Below are 20,097 nucleotides of genomic sequence, written 5' to 3'. Positions count from 1 at the left end.
AGATCTTATATCAGAAAGGAAAACCAGCCATTTATCATGAAAGGAAAAGCTGATTGAGACCATCACGTGTATATTGGGCCCCAATTTCCTCACAGCTATTCCTCGCAGCTCTCCTCCACATCCAGAATGTTCGATTCAAGATGACTGGACGCCAGTTGGGAATAGACTTTAGGCCCCCTATGATGACCTCTCTCTCCCTTCGTAGACGCTTTGGAGAAAAGGAAGGGAAAGGGGGGGGGGGGGGGGGGGGGTGCACGGTGCACCCACTTGGTTAAATGAGCTTTCATGGAGCCACAGAAACAACCAGCTCAGCTAGTGCCAAACCTATAGTAGGAGACACCCTAATCACTCCACTTTGAAAGTGAGCGGATCAAAGTTGCCAAACTGCTGCATTGGCTACAGGGTTGGCTGGCTCCACATTTAGGGTTCTCGAGAGTTTGCGAGATTTGGGGCATACATGCTTACTGGTTGATCCACTAGTCCCCATTTGGTGGGCCAAAGGCAGCCTGCTTTGGGATGCCTGTCTCTGACCATTTTATCCCCAACTTCTCTCGCAACATTACTGTAGTCACCTTGGCAGACACCTCGCCAACCTGCTAATGTGTCACAAACATTGAGCAAAAAATGTGCGTCCAAAGTTTTTGAGTTCACAAAAGACAGATGGTTATTAGGATGGCCCACTGAGCCAGAAGGGCCGCTTTGCAGTTTTGTATCTGGCCCTCACCAGGCTGAAAAAGGTGTGGACACCTGACAGCTTTTGAGCAAAAGTGAACTTAAGCTCATGCCATTGCAATGAGGAGACCCTACAACACTACCAAGTTAACTCCATTTTCTGTCACTAAATGAAGCCTTTCAAAATTTTGCTTTGGTCGTGTTAATGTGCTGATGTACATGTCAAACCACAGCTGTCTTTCTAGCCGCCCAAGGGCAGTGTTAGAAGGAAAAAAAACAGCATTCTAGTGTGCTGAAATTAAAGAAAACCAGTCAAGAATTTTTGTTACCCTTATTTTAAGAAATGAATTTTCACATAATCTAGTTATAAAACCGGCATCTAATCTACATTTGTGTATGAAAACTGGTTGATTTCATGGGCTGTCCTTATTTTGATTGATTGGAAAAAAGGTATCCAAACCCACGCTTAGCAAAAAATATAGATATATCTGTTTATTTTTCATTAACAAATCATGGTTGATTTCATGGGCTGTCCTTATTTTGATTGATTGGAAAAAAGGTATCCAAACCCACGCTTAGCAAAAAATATAGATATATCTGTTTATTTTTCATTAACAAATCATGGCTCTCTAACTCATCTGTACAGTGCATTAGCTTACTAAGATGTAAAGCATGAACAAACAAGGAATCAAGCTTCAAAGACGAGCATTTGACACCTGACCTAACTTCAAAACTTATCACTAATTTTGTAGACCCTGGACTTTGTAATAGAAAGTCAACTTACACGAAGTCTCTGCTGCTAGATCTACAGGGTTTTCATACCCTTGTGGCTGCTTAGTGAGCTTAGATTTGAAGCAGCCCATGTAGAGCCCACCAGCATAATCCAGGCAGTCACAAACCCTTCAAGTTTCCTTTCCAGCTTCAATGTAAGTGATTTGACTCCAGCTCCGGTTAATTGATCACTACCTGGAAACCTGTGATAGCAAACTTTGCCTTTAAAAAGATAATTTAAAATCGTATTAAGTTATTTAATAAAGCAATTTGGAACACTTCTTCAAGTTCAACACACTGTGAGCAGAGAACGTATGTACTTCGACGACGAGACTTTCTAGTAGCAATTCAATGCATATACACTAAAAAGCCTCAGATAAAAACGTCACAAAGAAAGAAAGAAAGAAAGACTATGAAACGTCTACGAAAAGACCCAAAGGGTCTATGAGACTGAAAATGAGTATATATGATCCATGAATAACTGGAGGTCGGAAACATGATGTATGACGTAAGTCCGTGCATACAAAAAAGAGTCAAAGCTTGCCCCTCTACCTCCTGAATGGTGTAGAGTGCAACAATGTCTACTTCTTGTGGCGGTACATCTCTACGGCCTCTGAGGATGTCCTGTATCTGCAGTTGGCAGGACTAGATATCTGGGGGCGGGGACTTTAGGCTCTCTAGAGAGATTGCACCCTCTTTGGTGACTCCCCGGGTGCATGGTGTCAGAGGGTCATGGCCTTGGTTGTGACATCTGTGCTCTCTCTCGTCTCGTCAACTCTAGGTGGTGGTGGGCATCATGATCACCGGATCTCCTACATAACTCATAGTAAGACTGGTCATTTGCATATCTAATGCTCATCCATCTCAATCCCCCCAATCCTACATAACCTGAATATCCAGGCCTCTCGTGGGATCAGTGTTGCCAGGCGTTTCTGAAACAGCAGGTATCAAACGGGTTTCGCATGTTTTGAAACGTTTCCTAAAAGGTAAGAAATCGGTCCAAAAAGGCTTCAAACAAAATAGAATTTTTAACTTGGAATATACCAAAAAAAAATGTATATTTTCAATAGAGCAAGGGGAGGAAGATATGCAAGAAGTATTGAGCACAGAGTACTTCTCTGTGAGCTCTGCAGAGAAAACGTACATAAAGTACAAAAGAAAATTACCCCTCGAATAGACCTCCCCACGGCCCAAGGACACCAAGGAGCACATGGGGCTGTCACGGGTGCACTATCACTGGCTAAGTTGGTACACACCCCATCAAGAAACATGCAGGGAACCACCTCTGGAAAACACGCACAAAAAAATGTACGAAATGTGGCAACGTGGTCTAGGGCATTATTAAAATCAGGCTGCAAAAAAAACGTGTTTCATACAACACAAAACATTCAAAACGTTTCGTATATTTCCACCAGGTAAGAAACGCATTTCTATGCAACACTGCGTGGGATGCCCTCAGCTCTCCTAGACTCAATCCTAAGGCATTGGGAGGACACCCTCAACCAACTTATGGCAATCCTCATGGCATGTGAAGATCCTCTCATGCCTCAATGAAGCCATCCTCTAAAACCATCAAGAAGTGATCTCTATAGAACTAAAGCTTTGTGATACACCTGAAACACTTGACAATAGACAGCTTGGATACGATATCATTGGTCGGGCTATGCATGTCAGATGCTTTCACAGTTTTAACTTTCTTCTTAATATAATTGTTCAGTCTAGACAGATGTCGTTCAATCTTTCTTTGAAAGTTGTCCCAATGCTCTCGTTCTTGATTCAAAAGAATATAGAGAGAATCAAGCTGTTCCTGAATAGTACGATGGTGCTACGGATGGATATTCACCCATTTCTTGACAATTAAAAGGAATAGGATAAATTTAAAACAAGAGAAAAGATAGGGTTTCTTATCGAATGTCGAGCTAGATGTGAGTCCTGCCAAGTTAGCTTAATACACAAATGCATAATTTTTCAAGAAATAATCCATGTACTTTTAAAATTAGAAAACTAGCCGTAGGTTAAAGCAATATTTTAATGATATCTTCACTAACAAGCTGTTTACATTATTCATACTTCATGAGGATTTAGAAAACAACATTATTCACAAGAATTTGACTAAAGTCTCAAAATTTCTCTTGAAGTAAAAGATTCTTTTCCATAAAATATGATGGGAATAGTCAAAAAATATTTTCTTTGTAAAACATTTTATTGATCTCATTTGTAAAGCTTTAAGCTTATTTGAAAAAAAACTTAACAAAGCTTTATAATAAAAGCTTTTTCAAACATTTCTCAGCCTGAAACTATTAGCTCAGCTAACCCAAATTTAGAGAAGAGGTGATATATTTATAGATATGGTCCCCTTTAAAAATTCAAAGCTTTATACTAAGCTTTATCTCATAAAGCTTTTAATATTAAACTTATTAAGCTTATTAAAAAGCTTATGAAAGCTTTACTAAAGCTTGTAACCTGGTCAATGCCCAACGCCAAACGCTGGAGCGCAAAAAGGAAACAGCCCACGAAAAGAAATCACAGCATCTAATAAAAAATAAAAATAAACATTTTAAGCTTATAAAGCTTATAGCTAATATAAGCTTTGTAATAACAAAGCTTTTAAGCTTAAATAAGCACAAATAATGGTCTGAAAATTCCTCCCCCCCTGAAATTCGCAGCTCTTGGCATCGCCGGTCGGATGGAGAGAAGAAATTCAGCGCCTCCTCGCGCTGTCGCTCGGGTATGAAGAAGGGAGAGAGAGAGAGAGAAAGACTAATTGAAAATTTATATATATATATATATATATATATATGGCTTTTACTCATTTCTCACAGACTAGTGCGCTTTTTCTAATTGAGAGAAATTAAGAAAAATCCATCACCTCCCACCCTTGATTATAGAAACTGAGCAAAGGGAAGGTTTAGCAATTCTGATTATGGCTCTCCATGCTCCTCTGCTTGCTCTTTCAATCCGTACCGACAGATTAAGAAGAGGATTAGCGAAGAGGAAGGTGGTTTTATGGTTTTGGAAAACCCACTAATGGTTTTCCACCTAGTTTTACCCTTTGGGAAATAGATTGATGGAGATTTATTACCCAATGGTTAAAAACAAGCTTTATTTCATCCATACATAAACAAAAATCCCTAAACGTGTTTTTCTTTAATTTAAATTCAAGAAAATTACCAAAATCACCTCTGTTTTTGTCTCTTTCACCTCTTTTTTGACCGCCTTCAAGAAAATTAAATTACGCCAAAGCTCTGATACCACTGAAACGGACCTTTAATTTTCTTGAAGAGAATAATCAAAAACTCATAAAAATACATCAAATATTAAAACAACTACTTGAATTAAATTGAACATTAAAGCATATGACAAAACATAAGGCAAGAGAAAGAAAAACATCACCATCAACACCATGCTGGGTGCAATCTTCCCCCCCCTTGTGCGTGGCCTTCCCCCACATAAGAGTATTTTTATTAGCTTTCTTGCAAAAATAGGCCATAGCTCCCAAAAATATACAAAGTGTGCTTTTAGAGAGCACGGCACTCTTCCACAATAAAAATAGAGTGTCCCAAAAATTGGGGCTAGGGTAAAGCCTTTAGGCTTTATTAAATTCCACATTATAAATGTATCTTTCCTAAAGTTCAAAATGAAAAAATCAACTACTAAGGTTACTAAATATGATGCGCATAAGAAACATTTTCCTCGACATTATTTATCAATCCTCGTAATCTTCTTCACCTGAAAATATAAGCCCAATTAATAATTAAATTAATCCCACAAATATTAAACAGGCACAAACCATAACCAACTCATGACTACCAGACGTAAGTACTTCCAGGATCACCCTGCCAATACAAACCTAACTGAAATAATCATAGACGGCCCCAAGCATACGTTATATGCTGCACGTATTAATATTTATAGTGGTGTCACCCACGATATTAACCTAGCCGGCATGACGCAAGAGTAACCTAGGCGTCCCCAAATTACTCAAGAGGAAAAAATAATATTCTTAAAGAGGACTTAAAATATATTCTCATAACATCCCTCTTTCTTGAGTTTGCAATCGTCCTCAATTGCAGGTTTGCTGGGTTTGAAAAGAACGAAGGATCTCAGGATAAGCTCGGAAAAATTTCTCGGCATCCATTTTGCATCTTCTTGAGGATGGTTTTTGAATGTCAAAAGATATTTAATTAACATGGATCATAACACATTTTCACAGGGTCATGACACTACATATGTGTTGAATAGATGCTCTACCAAAGCATTGAAAACCATAACGCCATATGAGGCTTGGCATGAAAGGAAACCTAAAGTTGATCACTTTAGAGTTTTGGATGTATAGCTTATGCACATGTACCTCAGCAATTGTGAGGTAAGCTTGATGACAAAGCAACTAAGTGCATATTTGTGGGTTACAGTAGTGGCAATAAAGGCTACCGTCTCTTTAATCCTTCCACACACAGGATTTTGGACAGTAGAGATGTTGTGTTTGCTGAAAATTCAGGACCAGTCATTGGCTGAATTTTTTGGACAGCCACCTTTCCCACTTAACATGTTTGAAGGACTACTCCCATTGGGAATTGATGGCACAATAGATCAGCCATCAACTTTGCCTAATGAAAAGCATTCGGGTGCTCAAAATCAGTCCATGAATGAGCTCATTACACCTCAAAATGTCGAGGAAGCAGTGGAGCAAGAGCAGACAACAACGGAAGAGGCTAGAGTTGTGCCTCGTTGGTTGCTCCGTACTTTACAGGAGAGCAAACTTTCAGCTCCCCTTGGTGGGCTGGTTTACGTAATGCAAGAGAACATGCAGATGTTGCTCGCATGAGTACACTTTGTGATGTAGATGAGCCAGATTCATTTGAAGAGGCTCATGAGGATGAACATTGGGTGAAAGCCATGCAAAATGAGATGGATTCTATCCATAAAAACAGCACATGGGATTTGGTAGACTTGCCTGCTGCCCATCGGCACAAAGTGGGTATACAAGTTGAAAAGAAAGTCTGATGGTACCATTGATAAGTACAAGGTCAGGCTAGTGGCGAGAGGATATTCCCAAAAAAAGGGCATTGATTATGATGAGACTTTCGAACCTACTTCTCGTATGGCCACAATTAGATATGTTGTTGCATTGGCTGCCCATCATGGATGGAAAGTGCATTAGTTGTAAAAAAATAAGCTTTTCTCAATGGGGATTTGCAGGAAGAAGTTTATGTAAATCAGGCTTTAGCCCATTGGTTTTGTGATGCATGGTCATGAAAACAAAGTATGCAAGCTTCGAAAAGCACTTTATGGTCTCAAACAAGCTCCCCGAGCTTGGTATGAGAAGATACATACTTATTTGACCATGCACGGTTTTTGCAATCGTCCAACAGAGAGCACCCTCTATGTGAAAGCGGATCATGGCACTTTAATTATGCTCATTCTTTATGTGGATGACATGTTGCTAACTGGGAATGATCTGAAGAAAATTTCGGTATTTAAAGCTGAATTGCAAATGTCATTTGAGATAACAGATTTGGGATTGTTGCATTATTATTTGGGTATACAATTTGTGTAGACAAATGTTGGGATTTATGTACACCAATCAAAGTACATTCAAAAGCTGTTGCACAAATTTGGGTATTTAAAGCTGAATTGCAAATGTCATTTGAGATGACAGATTTGGGATTGTTGCATTATTATTTGGGCATACAATTTGTGTAGACAAATGTTGGGATTTATGTACACCACTCAAAGTACATTCAAAAGCTGTTGCACGAATTTGGGTTTCAAGATTGTAAGCCCATCTCTACTCCGATGAAGCTAGGGCTGAAATTAAGCATATATGATGTTGGAGAGCCTTTTGATGTGAGTGTTTATAGTTAAGTGGTGGGCTGCCTTGTATACTTTTGCAACACACACCCGAATATTCAGTTTGGGGTTTCCCAGTGTAGCAAATTTATTCACAACCCAGGTACAAAGCATTGGCAAGTAGTGAAGCGGATCTTCCGCTATCTTCAGGGTTCCCTGGATCTTGCTTTGGTATATCTTAGGGGGGGCAGCTTGCAGTTACATGCTTACAGTGATTCTGATTGGGCTGGTGACTATGATACACGACAATCCACCAGTGGAAATTGTTTCTTTTTGGGGCATTCATGCATATCATGGTTGAGCAAAAAGCAGCCCACTGTTGCCACATCTACTTATGAGGCTGGTTATAGGGCAGCCTTTACAACCATAATAGACTCTGTATGGCTGAGGAGATTGATGACTGATCTTTGTGAGTGTCAGCAGACACCAACCACCATACTCACTGATAGTCAGGGTGCTATAGCTGTGGCACAAAACCCAATGTTTCATGCATGTACTAAGCACATAGAGATTCATTATCATTATGTCAAGGAGAGGATTCATGCAGGGGAGATCTCATTATCTTACTGCTCTACACAAGACAATGTTACAGATCTGTTCACGAAGGCGGTCTCAAGAAAAGTTTGAAGCTTTCCGCAAAGCTTTAGGCTTACTCTCCTACAGAGAGTGATCTGCTACCGACCTTGTATAGGTTCACATTGCCACTATAGGGGGTATTTATTGGCATATATGCTATGAGTAGTGCCACATGTGAACATGGGTTAACCAAGGGCACTTTTCTCCCTTTGGGTTTTTCCCCTTGGACATCCGGTGTGAAAGGACACCACCATTATTATTGTATTTTGATATTATGGAGTCAACTCTTGAGCTCCACACATTCTATGCAATCCTTCTTTGTGTGAGCATCAATCACCATCTCAAGTGTTCTTGCTGTTGTTGCTGATTTTGTGTGTCTTTGCCTGTGGAACCCTAACCCTAACAAGCCTCTCCTGGGCTGGCTGAGCCACCATGGGCTGGCTGCCTTGCTGCCCAGGCCAATCTAGGCCTGGCCGACTGGATGCCCAGCCCTTCCATGGGCTGGTGGGCTTGGCCATGGGACCTTATTGGTCCCTAGGGTGGCCCACAAGGGCTACCCTCTTACGCAAGGCACTTCAAAACCAATCCAGTCCAATGGAACAAAACCTGGATCACTCGGGGCACAGACAGGCAACACAGAACTAGAAACAAACTTGAGATGCAGCGGAAGAACCATAAACAACACCAAAAAGAACACAACACTGAGCCGGAAACACCCCCCCCCCCCCCCCCCCCCCCCCCGAGGAACTTCTTTATTCGAATGAATAAATTGTTACAACAGACTAATGTGCGGGTGCAATCCTGCACCGGATTTTCCACACAGCTCAGTAAATACTTGCTCAAAGATCTAGGTACCAGTTAGCACCATAAACTAGTGCAAATCAGCCTCGAAACAACAGCCCGGTATGGTCCCAAATACAGCCCTAAACTCCATGCCAAAATAGCCCAGCCTCAAATCAGCCCCAAAAAATCTCTCAAAACTATCCCAGATTCCTCCAAAACAGCCCCAGAAAAGCTCTCGAAACTGTCCCAGATTCCTCCCAAAAACAGCCCGGAAGAGCTCTCAAACCAATCCCAAAAACAGTCCATGAACAAAAGAACAAACCTCAATCTTGGCCCGTTGTATGGCCAAATCTGAGAGAAAAAGGCTCTGACTGAAAACACACGTGTGGGGGCTCCGTGCGGCTGTATACAGCTGAGAGGAAACAAGAAAAGCAACTGGCTGTAGCCGACTGCACGGCCAGATCTGCGTAAAACTCCATGTGGTACGGCTACGTAGGCAGACGAGAGAGAAGAAGAGCTGCTCTTAGATACTCTGTACGACCAGCGCAAAGAAGACCCGCAGCAGTACCTGCTGTACGGCCAGATGAGAGAGAAGGATCTGCTGCTGTACGGCCAGGTTGGAGAGAGATAAAGGGGGCAGCTGTACTGACTGCTGCAGGTCGGCCGGAATAGAGATCTGCTGCTGTACGGCCAGTCACTCAGGAGTCGGAACAGGGCAGGTCGGCCTGCTGCTGCTGCACAGCCAGGGAACTAGAGAGAAGACAGTGCTTGGAGATTCCCTGCTGTACGGCCAGCGCTCCAAGGAGAGAGAATATGCTGCTGCCGCCTAGGGATGATCATGCCTCAAGCTCCTCCACCCTTTTATAGAGTCGACCAGCCCAGAAATAGATGTGCTTTTCCCCTTTGTGCCAAAAGTGGTAGCCTCTCCATAAATATCAAAAAGCTCTTCTTTTGGGAGTTATAAACGGCCACCGTATACATACATACATACATACATACATACATACATACATACATATATATATATATATATATATATATATATATAAGCTCGCATGTCCACCCACTTATAAATAAGTGTGAACAAGTACCCTTATAAACCATATAAGTGAGTAAAATCCTATAAACTCATGTCCTATAATCTGCCTTCAAATAGAGATATGCCAGATAAACCTTCACACATGTTTTGCAACAAGTCTTAGCTTTACAGAGGTGTCTTCCATCCTATGACTTCCTTGCTTGTGTGGAAAATCCCCGTTCACACCTTGGCTCCAATCAGCGTGTGAAACATTGGTCAAGACTGGTGAAGGGACCAAATTGGTGACACCCTTAGGCCCCTTTGGGGTGACCCACAGGGCCGCCCCTTTGCCTACCTACCTACATACCAAGGTATGTATGTTAAAAGATCTCTAGACCTATGATTGGTGTCCTAGGCAAAGCCTAATACACCTCTACATCATTCCAGAGGGTGACTCGTAGTATGGATTGACACATGGGAGTAGTGCGGGACTTGCATTGTGCACACCTAACCAAGACCATGTACAGGACTTGTACAGCTAACCTTGGGGCGTGGACGCTTAGAGTGGAACCTTGCTTGACTTGTCCCGGACTAGGGCTCACAAGGGACCAGTTACCACTCAAGGTCTGCACCTGTTGTACAGATATGTCCACGTGGCATCCAAGTGTGGGATGCACGTGACTATCTTTTGGGACTTCATACTTAGTATTTTGGATAACTTGGCCTGTTCCTTGTGTGGGAACAAGAGAGGCCCTCGAAGCTTGTAACGAACAAATATTCCTTGGTAATATGACATAAGTTCCAAGTGGGCGCCGGCCCATCCGGTCCCAGTGTGGTGTCAGAAGCGAAAAACTCATCCAGCGCACCTAGGCCGAATTATTGACAAGCAGTGTGACGAAACAATCCAGGGCCGTGCCTGCAAGGCTCACTACCGGTCTTTCTTCCTGAGAAACAAAATTTCATCCGGTGCACCCAAGAAGAACCACTCACCCTCTTTGACGAACGTGGGAAAGATTTGCACCTTTAATTGTCTAGACCTTGTGACGACACTGGCAGACAGGATGGAAAGGGATAAGATTTGTCTATAGTTATATTTCTTATGTGTGCTTGTGGTTTTAAGTGGTTAAACTATGTGCCTTTATTTTTAGTGTTTAATCGCATTAATAGTCACGTGTGAACCCCTCGGACCGGTTATAATCTTTAGATGGACCACCTCCCCCCTTTTTAGTATATAGCCTAAACTCCCATTCTTGGATCTCTCTCGACAGGAGGTCAACCACATCATCTACCTAGACTCTAAAAAAATTATTTATTGTATACAATTTCTTGTTTGCTTTTGTATCTGTTTTCTGAATATTCTTTGCTTCTAGACCTAGTTAGAAAACTTTAGCTCCTAAAAAGAATTTTAGATACCGTGACCTAACTAGAAAGATCGAGACAAGATTAGCAAAAGTTATCTTCAAGATCTAGTTACCCAAATTCAAGTAAAAATGATTGCTAGACATTTCATAGAAGATTAAGACTAATTTGAAGATTCAAGAACCAAGCAAGTTTCTCCAATCTTTGATTCAAGTTATCAATTGCTTCACCATTGAATTTAGTGATGATGAGAAAAGTAAATAGCTCTCAAGTGATTAGAAACCAAGCTTAAGTTGTATACCAATCACAGTTACGAAGTTTATACCAATTCAAGTAAAGTTTTGTTTAAATTTTCAAGTGTTCTAGTTTAAGATCTATTCAAGTACAAGATTCTTTCTAGACCAAGAATTGCTCTAAGTTAAAGATATATTCAACCACAAGATTTAAACCCCTTAAGAACAAGATTTATTCAAGAATTGCAATTATGATTCATTAAAGACTAATCTCTCAATTTTCGTCCATTCAAGTATTTTTAATCTAAGCCATGATTCATTACTAGTATATCAAGTTCTTGCTATCAACTAGGACGCAAGATGTCTATCTTTTCTCAAGTTCTGATTTCAAGTTTAAGATTAAGCTTAAGATCAAGATCCCCTTTAGATTTCATTGTTTACAAGTAAGATTCACAAATTCAAGAATTATAAACCTATTCAAAGATTATAATTTTTAAATTTAGTTAGACAATTACAAGATTAAGATTAAGATCAAAAACCAATCTCAAGAATTCATCACGATTAAGATCAAAAACAAATCCTAAGAATTTAGTTAGACAATTACAAGATTAAGATCAAGAACAAATTCCCAAAATTCATCAAGTTATTGACAATAATGTAAGTGATTATTTTTCAATCTTAAGTTGATAAGAATTTTCATTTCAACCAAATTCATTTTTTTGAAATAAGACTTGTAGTCTAATTTTGAGGATAGAGAAAAGTTATGTCAAAATGAAAGTTTCAGAGGAAATTAGCTACTCCGTCTCAAACTTCTGTTCTTAAGGTAGTGTCGTGTGGAATTAATCTATGGTATGGGACATTAGATTAGTTTTACATGGCTACACCAGTCGTATCTATGTCTTCTATCTTTCACCAGCGAGTGTTTGTATGTGGAAGGTACCTCTGCGGTAGGGAACACTAAGATACATTTCACATGCGTTCACTTGTTTGGTTTTAATTTCAGAAATTGTTTGATATGATGATCTTGTCCTCCACTTGTGCCATGACGCCATCTATTCATTGATTGCGCAACTGAAGACACTTGATTCCCAAAAGGGGAGATTATTATGATCCATGTTAATTAAATATCTTTTGACATTCAAAAACCATCCTCAAGAAGATGCAAAATGGATGCCGAGAAATTTTTCCGAGCTTATCCTGAGATCCTTCGTTCTTTTCAAACCCAGCAAACCTGCAATTGAGGACAATTGCAAACTCAAGCAAGAGGGATGTTATGAGAATATATTTTAAGTCCTCTTTAAGAATATTATTTTTTCCTCTTGAGTAATTTGGGGACGCCTAGGTTACTCTTGCGTCATGCCGGCTAGGTTAATATCGTGGGTGACACCACTATAAATATTAATACGTGCGGTATATGACGTATGCTTGGGGCCGTCTATGATTATTTCAGTTAGGTTTGTATTGGCAGGGTGATCCCTGGAAGTACTTACGCCTGGTAGTCATGAGTTGGTTATGGTTTGTGCCAGTTTAATATTTGTGGGATTGATTTAATTATTAATTGGGCTTATATTTTCAAGTGAAGAAGATTACGAGGATTGATAAATAATGTCGAGGAAAATGTTTCTTATGCGCATCATATTTAGTAACCTTAGTAGTTGATTTTTCCATTTTGAACTTTAGGAAAGATACATTTATAATGTGGAATTTAATAAAGCCTAAAGGCTTTACCCTAGCCCCAATTTTTGGGACACTCTATTTTTATTGTGGAAGAGTGTCGTGCTCTCTAAAAGCACACTTTGTATATTTTTGGGGACTATGGCCTATTTTTGCAAGAAAGCTAATAAAAATACTCTTATGTGGGGGAAGGCCACGCACAAGGGGGGGGGAAGATTGCACCCAGCATGGTGTTGATGGTGATGTTTTTCTTTCTCTTGCCTTATGTTTTGTCATATGCTTTAATGTTCAATTTAATTCAAGTAGTTGTTTTAATATTTGATGTATTTTTATGAGTTTTTGATTATTCTCTTCAAGAAAATTAAAGGTCCCGTTTCAAAATGGAACAGCACAAGTGTGGGCATGGTGGTTGCTGAGCAAAAATATTAAAAGATTCACATTTGGGGTGCCAGGACAGAGAGAATGATGTGTGGACATCTCCAAGTGTGAAGGAGGAAACTAGAACATTAATATTTTAATGTTTTATTTATGGTTGCCCCTAGGCCTTAGTGGTCCCTAGGGAACTTTAATGTTTATTAAAGCTGGGACCCTAGGACATTTTTGGAGAGAGGCCACTCCACTTTTGGAGTTGCATGCCTCTCATCTCTCTCTTTTTTGGGAGTTGCATGCCTCTCTCATCTCTCTCTCTCTCTAGCTTTTTGGGAGGCGTGTAACCTACGTGCAAGTTCTCAAGCGTGGAGAAGAGGAGAAGCAACGTCGACTGCTGGCTGCTGTTTTTGACTGCTGTTTTCTATGCTAAACTGGCCGTACAGTCCACTTGTTGCAGGTCGTACAGCCCAGGTGGAGTTTGCCCATACAGAACTGCTGCTGCAGGTATAGCCGGCTTCTGCAGGTACAAGCGACGCAAGTCAGGCAGTTGCTGCTCTGTTGCAAGCTGGTGCAGGTGAAGCCATCAGAGAACTGTACAGCAGGTACAAGTGGCTGTACGTCTGCTGACACAGGCGGCTGACTGCAGGCGCTCGTACAGTCGGGTACAGCAGGCGCATAGATAGACTCAGGCGACAGCAGCACTCCGTACAGTTCTGTATGGACAGATTCAGACAGGTGTGCAGAGGCTGTATGGACAAGTACAGTGGTGAATTACTGACCTGTACGGATAGGTACAGCATCTCCAGTTGCAAGCAGAGCTTTTCCAGAGCTTGGTTGGTGCAATAGTCAAGTGGTTGTAGGGGAAAGAGTACAGACAATCGTTGTCAAGTGTAAACTGGTACGAACTGTTCCATGGGTGCAGAATCACGAACTGACTTGGTAAGCTCTGAACTAGTCCATCTATCTTTCTTTCCATTGGCTTATGTCTGCTGCAGAGTTGTGCTATCTTTCTTTCCATTGGCTTATGTCTGCTGCAGAGTTGTGCTATCTGGCCCCTTGTGAGAGGAAGGGTATGGCAGATTGAAAGGGTAGAAACAAAGATTGGGCAGTGGATGTATGTTTGTGCTGAGTTGTGGAACCGTGTACATGAGATATGCCAGATATGTGCTCAAGGCTGTCCTGCTGAATGGTCTTGGCTGATCAGAGGGAAGCACAGAGTGTTGCTTTTGTGGGACATAGATCTGTGTGAGAATCCTCTGTGCTAAGAGGTATTGTGGGCTGCCAGATTGGACATACAGGTGTATTCTCCTGGCTGGTTTTGTTGTACTCAGCTTTACATCTTTTTGAAATTGAATAAAGAAATACCGAAAGGGGCGCCAAGCTTTGGGGCCAACAGGTGTCCTTCTCTTTTCACATTTGGGGCACTCTAGCTCCAATCACATTTGTTTTTATATCTGGACTACAAGTGGAGGGGTGACTGCTAGTCTACCGCACTTTGGTTTCTACCAGAGGCCGGTTTCATGTAGCACAGATTATTGCCTCCATCCACAATTTGTGAGGCAAGCCTTTAGCCATTTCCATCAAAGACATGTTCTTTCTCTCAGCAACACCATTTTGCTGAGAAGAATATGTCATTGGTCATTGTGCATAAAAGCTTTGAAAGCAATGGACATGTATTCCCCCCCTCAATATGTACGGAGGGTCTGCACTTTGCAACCTATTTGATTTTCAGCTTGTGCCACAAAATGCTAAAAACATGCAAATACATCAGATTTTGCTTTCAAGGGATACACCCAAGCAAATCTGGAGTAGTCATCGATAAAGGTTACAAAGTATAGATGCTTTCCAATAGATGGTGTCCGCATAGGACCACACACATCACTGTGCACAAGCTGTAATCTCCGGACAGCCCTTGTTGATCCATCTTTTGGGAATGCATATCTCTGCATCTTACCCAATATGCACCCTTCACATACATGTTTTGGTGGTAGTTCTACATGAGGCATATCCTGTCCCATTTTATGCCTTTGCAATAGCATCAAACTGCCATAATTTACATGCCCAAACCTGGCATGCCACAATTATGCCTCGTGCATGGCAGGTGTAAGAGTGGTAACCACATGAGCATCATGCTCTCTCCTGTCAAACTTGTCAAGCTAATATAACCCATGGTACAATGTGCTAGAAGTGACCAATGCATAGCCACCTTCACGGTCTTTCAGTGTGCATCTGTCGTCCTCAAAGTTCATTGCATATCCTCTTTTAGCAAAAGAGGATACATCTGGAAGACATAAGTCTGCACCATCTGCTGTTGTGAGGATCACCTCACCAACACCTTGAACCGGATAAGAAGAATTGTTTGGACATGTTACCCATTTGCTATCAGGGGCAGCCATAAATTCCTATGTGAGGTAATGTGTTTAGAAGCACCACTGTCAAAGTACCATGTGTCGTGTCTTTCATTGACACTGAGAGAAATGCTCTAATGATGCATCCTTATCCTGCACAAGATTTACTCATAAATCGTCTTTCCCTGCATGTGATGAAGAAGAATCTACAACCATGCCGCTTTCCTTTTTCTTCTCCTTTGCAAGCCTTTTTCTGCACTCATTCAAGTAATGGCCTAGGTTTTTGCAATAGTGACATTTGCCCTTTTTCTTAGGCTTGCCTGCATCATTTTTAGCCTTTTGTGAAGGCTGTCCCCAATCAGCCTTTGGCTGAAAATTTCTTTTGGCTTTTCCCTTGCCCTTATCTTGGGCAACAAAAGCCCTATCACTGCCACGTGTGACGGAAGATTTGTTCTTCCGATTCTGCTCCTCCTATAGTAACAAGCCAACCAACTCCTCTTGTAGTAACGAGCCAACCAACTCTTCAAACAAGATTGATTCCAAGTTTCCTCGCATAGATAGAGTGAGCGATGTGTGAAAGTTCAAGTAACTTTTTGGCAGAGATGATAGTGTCATGGAAACCATCTCCTTTTCAGAAATGACCTCATTAATATTGAGCAGCTGCTCCCAAAGATCATGGATCTTCATAAGATGATCAGCCATACTATCACCATCATTCATGTCCAAATTCTCAAGCTCTTTCTTGAGATATGCAACCTTGGCCTCGTTCTTTGCCTGATACATGGTTTCAAGTACATCCCAAGCTCGCTGTCAGGTCCTACAAGACCAGAAATGTAGTATGATTGGTCGCTTTACTGACAAACCAATCAAAGCCATCACTTGGGCATCGCGAGTATCCCATCTCTTCTACTCCTATGAGGGAGGAGTAGGTATTGTAGCTTGTTGAGCTGATTTATGTGTCAATTGCACATAATTCACAAAAGCCCCAAAAATATGTGTACCAATGAGCTTTAATTGTGCAATTAAGCATTGATTTTAGGAAAGCCCCAAATTTCTGTGTGTCTTGCAACTGCAATTGTGCAATTAAGCACTAATTTCTGAAAAATCCCCAAATCTCTTTGAGTATTGCACCAAAATGTTGCCCTGCACAGCTGCCTGCACCTGATTTTTGCAATGAAGCAAGCAATTCACAAAAGCCCCATGAATTGAACCAAAAAATCAATTACCTAAATGCTTGGAACCCTGATTTTACACCCTGACTTTGCAGATTGTTTGCTATTGCTTGCTAGCTTGGTTGTAGGAAGCTGAAGAGCCGGTGGGCAAACGACGAGGCGGTGCAATTAGCACTACAACGGGCAACAGCAAAGGAGGGACTTGCACTGCAAACAGTTGTATCGGCTGCTAGACAAAATGGCAACAGCACAAAGGCCTTCAGTGACAGCGATGACACGAGCAACGATGACTGGCTGCCATACAAAATGGCGAAGCTGCCGGACGGCGACGGAAAGAAGTCCAGATTTTCTCACATTTCTAACGATTGCCACATCAGCCTCAAGTGGGGCTGAGCTCAGCCCTACGACCCCCACTATGGTGAGAGGGTCGCCGGTCGGCTGGGCGTTGGTGGCTCACTGGGCACTAACGTTGCCCAGTCTGGAGGCGGAAACGGGCTGAGAAACGTCAAGTGGGCGGTGGGCCGAGGCGGCAAAAGGTGGCCGTGACCGTGGGTGACGGAGCAGTAGCACGACGGAGGCGCAGTCGGCAACGGAGCCCGACGGAAGTGTGCACTCGTCCACAGGCGGACGGGAACTCCGCGAGCAGGGGCAACCTTGCTCTGATACCATTGTTAGGTTAGGGTTCCACACGCAAAGACACACAGAATCAGTAGCAGCAAGAACACTTGAGATGGTGATTGATGCTCACACAAAGACGGATTGCATTGAATGTGTGGAGCTCAAGAGTTGACTCCATAATATCAAAATACAATGATAATGGTGGTGTCCTTTCACACCAAATGTCCAAGGGTAAAAACCCAAAGGGAGAAAAGTGCCCTTGGTTAGCCAATGTTCACATGTGGTACTACTCATAGCATATATGCCAATAAGGCTGAGGGCCCAGTCAGCCAACATCTGAGCCTTCAGATTCAAGGCGGCCAGCAAGCATCAAGTTAGGCAACAACCTGATGTACCATATGGGAAAAATGCTACATAAATGATGCAAATATTCAAGTCCTGGGGATTGGCCAACAGCCCTGACTAACAGTCTTTTGGACCTATATAAACATGGGCTACCAAATGGTCAATCTATCTCTCATTATTCACAAGTGCTGAAGTACTTCAAGGGCCAAGACAGCCAAGGGAAGTCTAAGCAAACGATGAACTTGAAGGTCAAGGATTTAGGTCATCTTGAGGCTGCAGATTTACAGCCAAGGAAGGTCTATAGAAAGTCAATCGTTTTCATCATTCAATAAAAAATACGCCAATCCATGGTGGGGGGCCTTTAGAGGGTATTTAGGACCCAATCGGGTGTTCTTCTTCTTCTTCTTCTTGTCCTCCTCCTCCTCCTCCTCCTCCTCTCTCTCTCTCTCTCTCTCTCTCTCTCTCTCTCTCTCAGGGAGAGAGCCACCTTCCCACACCCGATGGATCTGCAAAGCCTTCTACAGACTAACTCCATGCTCGATATCCTTGATGGCCCAATCCCCCTGCCCAGGGGTTAGCTCCATAGGTCGTATGACGATGATGGTCCCACTCTGTATCATATGGCTCGGATTTGACATTCCCAACTCATAGCTCTAATCTTTGTTTTCTTTTGTACCATGCTGAGATTACATGGACACTATTGTAACACTTTTGGTCTCATAGACCCACTGGATCTTTTGTAGACGTTTAATATAACTCTCTCTCTCTCTCTCTCTCTCTCTCTCTCTCTCTCTCTCTCTCTCGTGCAATCGTCAAGGTGCTGAATATTCATTATCAAAGTATAATCTTGTCTATAAGCTTCTGCATGTTACAATGGTATCAGAGCTTTGCCTTTTGGTGAAGAGATTCAGCCAAGACCCTTTTTTTTTTTTTTTTTTAAACTTGTGTGGTTGGTTTTCAGACGTCAGTTGCACTCCCATTCCAGTGTGACTCCTGTCCCTCAAAGGACTGTTATGGTGAATTCTAACGATGAATTAGAGAACCAAACCCCTGCTGAAACCGGTTCTTCAACAATGATTGCTTCCAAAAGCCAAGTCACCAATGGTGATACAAACGCCATGTTCCAGGAATTCATGCGCATCATAGCGCAACAAGGGGAATAGATGCGGGTGTGCACAGCTTCTATAGAGACGAGCAATACCTTGCAACTCTCGATGCAAGGACGGTACTAGCCACTTCTTCGACTCACGGTGAATTTTAGTAAGTATAATGGTAAACTCGACCCCACATCTTTGTACTTTTGGATTCATCAGTTTGAAGCCTATTTTGCAGCTGGTAGAAAGTCAGATATAGAGAAGGTTGTGTTTGCTAGTTGCTACATCGAAGGGAAGCCATCTCTTGGTGGACACATTGGAGCTGGGCAAATTCCAATTATGGAGTTGCTCCCTACGAATGGAACCAATTTGTCACGGACCTTAAGAAGCGATTCCTATAGCCTCACTATCTTGAGCGGCTCAAGGATGAGTATCCAGGATTGCGCCAAAACGCACAGCCAGTCCTCTAGTTTGAAAATAAAGTCACTCACTTGGCTTTATAGTTGCAAAAATCAGATGAGGACAAAAGAGGTCAATTCCTGTACGGTTTACACATGCAAATTCAATGGGATGTCTGCATGTTTGAACAACAGACTTTTGATCGAGCACTATCGCTTGCGCTACGTGCCGAGATGAAATACAACAATGGAAAACCAAAGACCTCCCATCCCGGAGTAGCCAAGGCAGCCACCACTGCCAATGGTAGAGCCAAAACCATACCCAATCAGGATCTACCCCGAGAGTCTCTGGCTCCAAGAACTTGAACAATGGACCTCGCCTTACTCCAGACCAGAAGGCTCAGGCCAGCAAGATGGGTGGTAAGCTCAGTCCTGGCAAGGAACACGAGCAGTAAAAGAAGGAGAGGCGATGTTTGTTTTGTCATACAAAAGGACATACTTCAAAGGCATGTCCTAAGAAGACCCTTGTACAAACCACCACCCTGGCCTCAACAGCTTTTGTGGTGAGCCAGCCTCCCACAACGACCCCCTAGGTTGTCGCTAGTCCTCTAGATCCCACGCCTACAGTTGGCACCATTGTTAGCCGAGGGCTCGAAGATAAGCAGAAGGGCAACAATTATCGAGCTCTCAACAAGCTGATGATCAAAAGCAAGTCCCCAATTCCTCGAATTGACTACATATTAGAGAGGTTGATTGGAGCTAAGGTGTTTTCAAAGATTGACCTCAAAAGTGGGTATCATCATGTACGAATTGTGGA

General features: G+C 42.1%; 1 protein-coding gene across 1 annotated transcript in view; it reads right to left on the bottom strand.

The window, feature by feature from the left end:
• The window catches only part of LOC147629272 (calcineurin B-like protein 1), a 48,810-nt gene that overhangs the window by 10,803 nt on the left and 17,910 nt on the right, over window positions 1-20,097 (bottom strand). Inside the window, exon 2 of the mRNA XM_086812530.1 lies at window positions 1,457-1,646. Coding sequence (XP_086668656.1) covers window positions 1,457-1,535 — 79 coding nt within the window. The 5' untranslated portion in view covers window positions 1,536-1,646. The remainder of the gene's footprint in view (window positions 1-1,456; window positions 1,647-20,097) is intronic.

This window comes from Cibotium barometz, chromosome 18 (genome assembly GCF_041138505.1).
Source record: "Cibotium barometz isolate CiBa-2024 chromosome 18, ASM4113850v1, whole genome shotgun sequence".
Classification (NCBI taxonomy): Eukaryota; Viridiplantae; Streptophyta; class Polypodiopsida; order Cyatheales; family Cibotiaceae; genus Cibotium; species Cibotium barometz.
The sequence above is the reverse complement of the archived record's forward strand: the minus strand, read 5'-3'. Positions and strand labels throughout refer to the sequence as shown.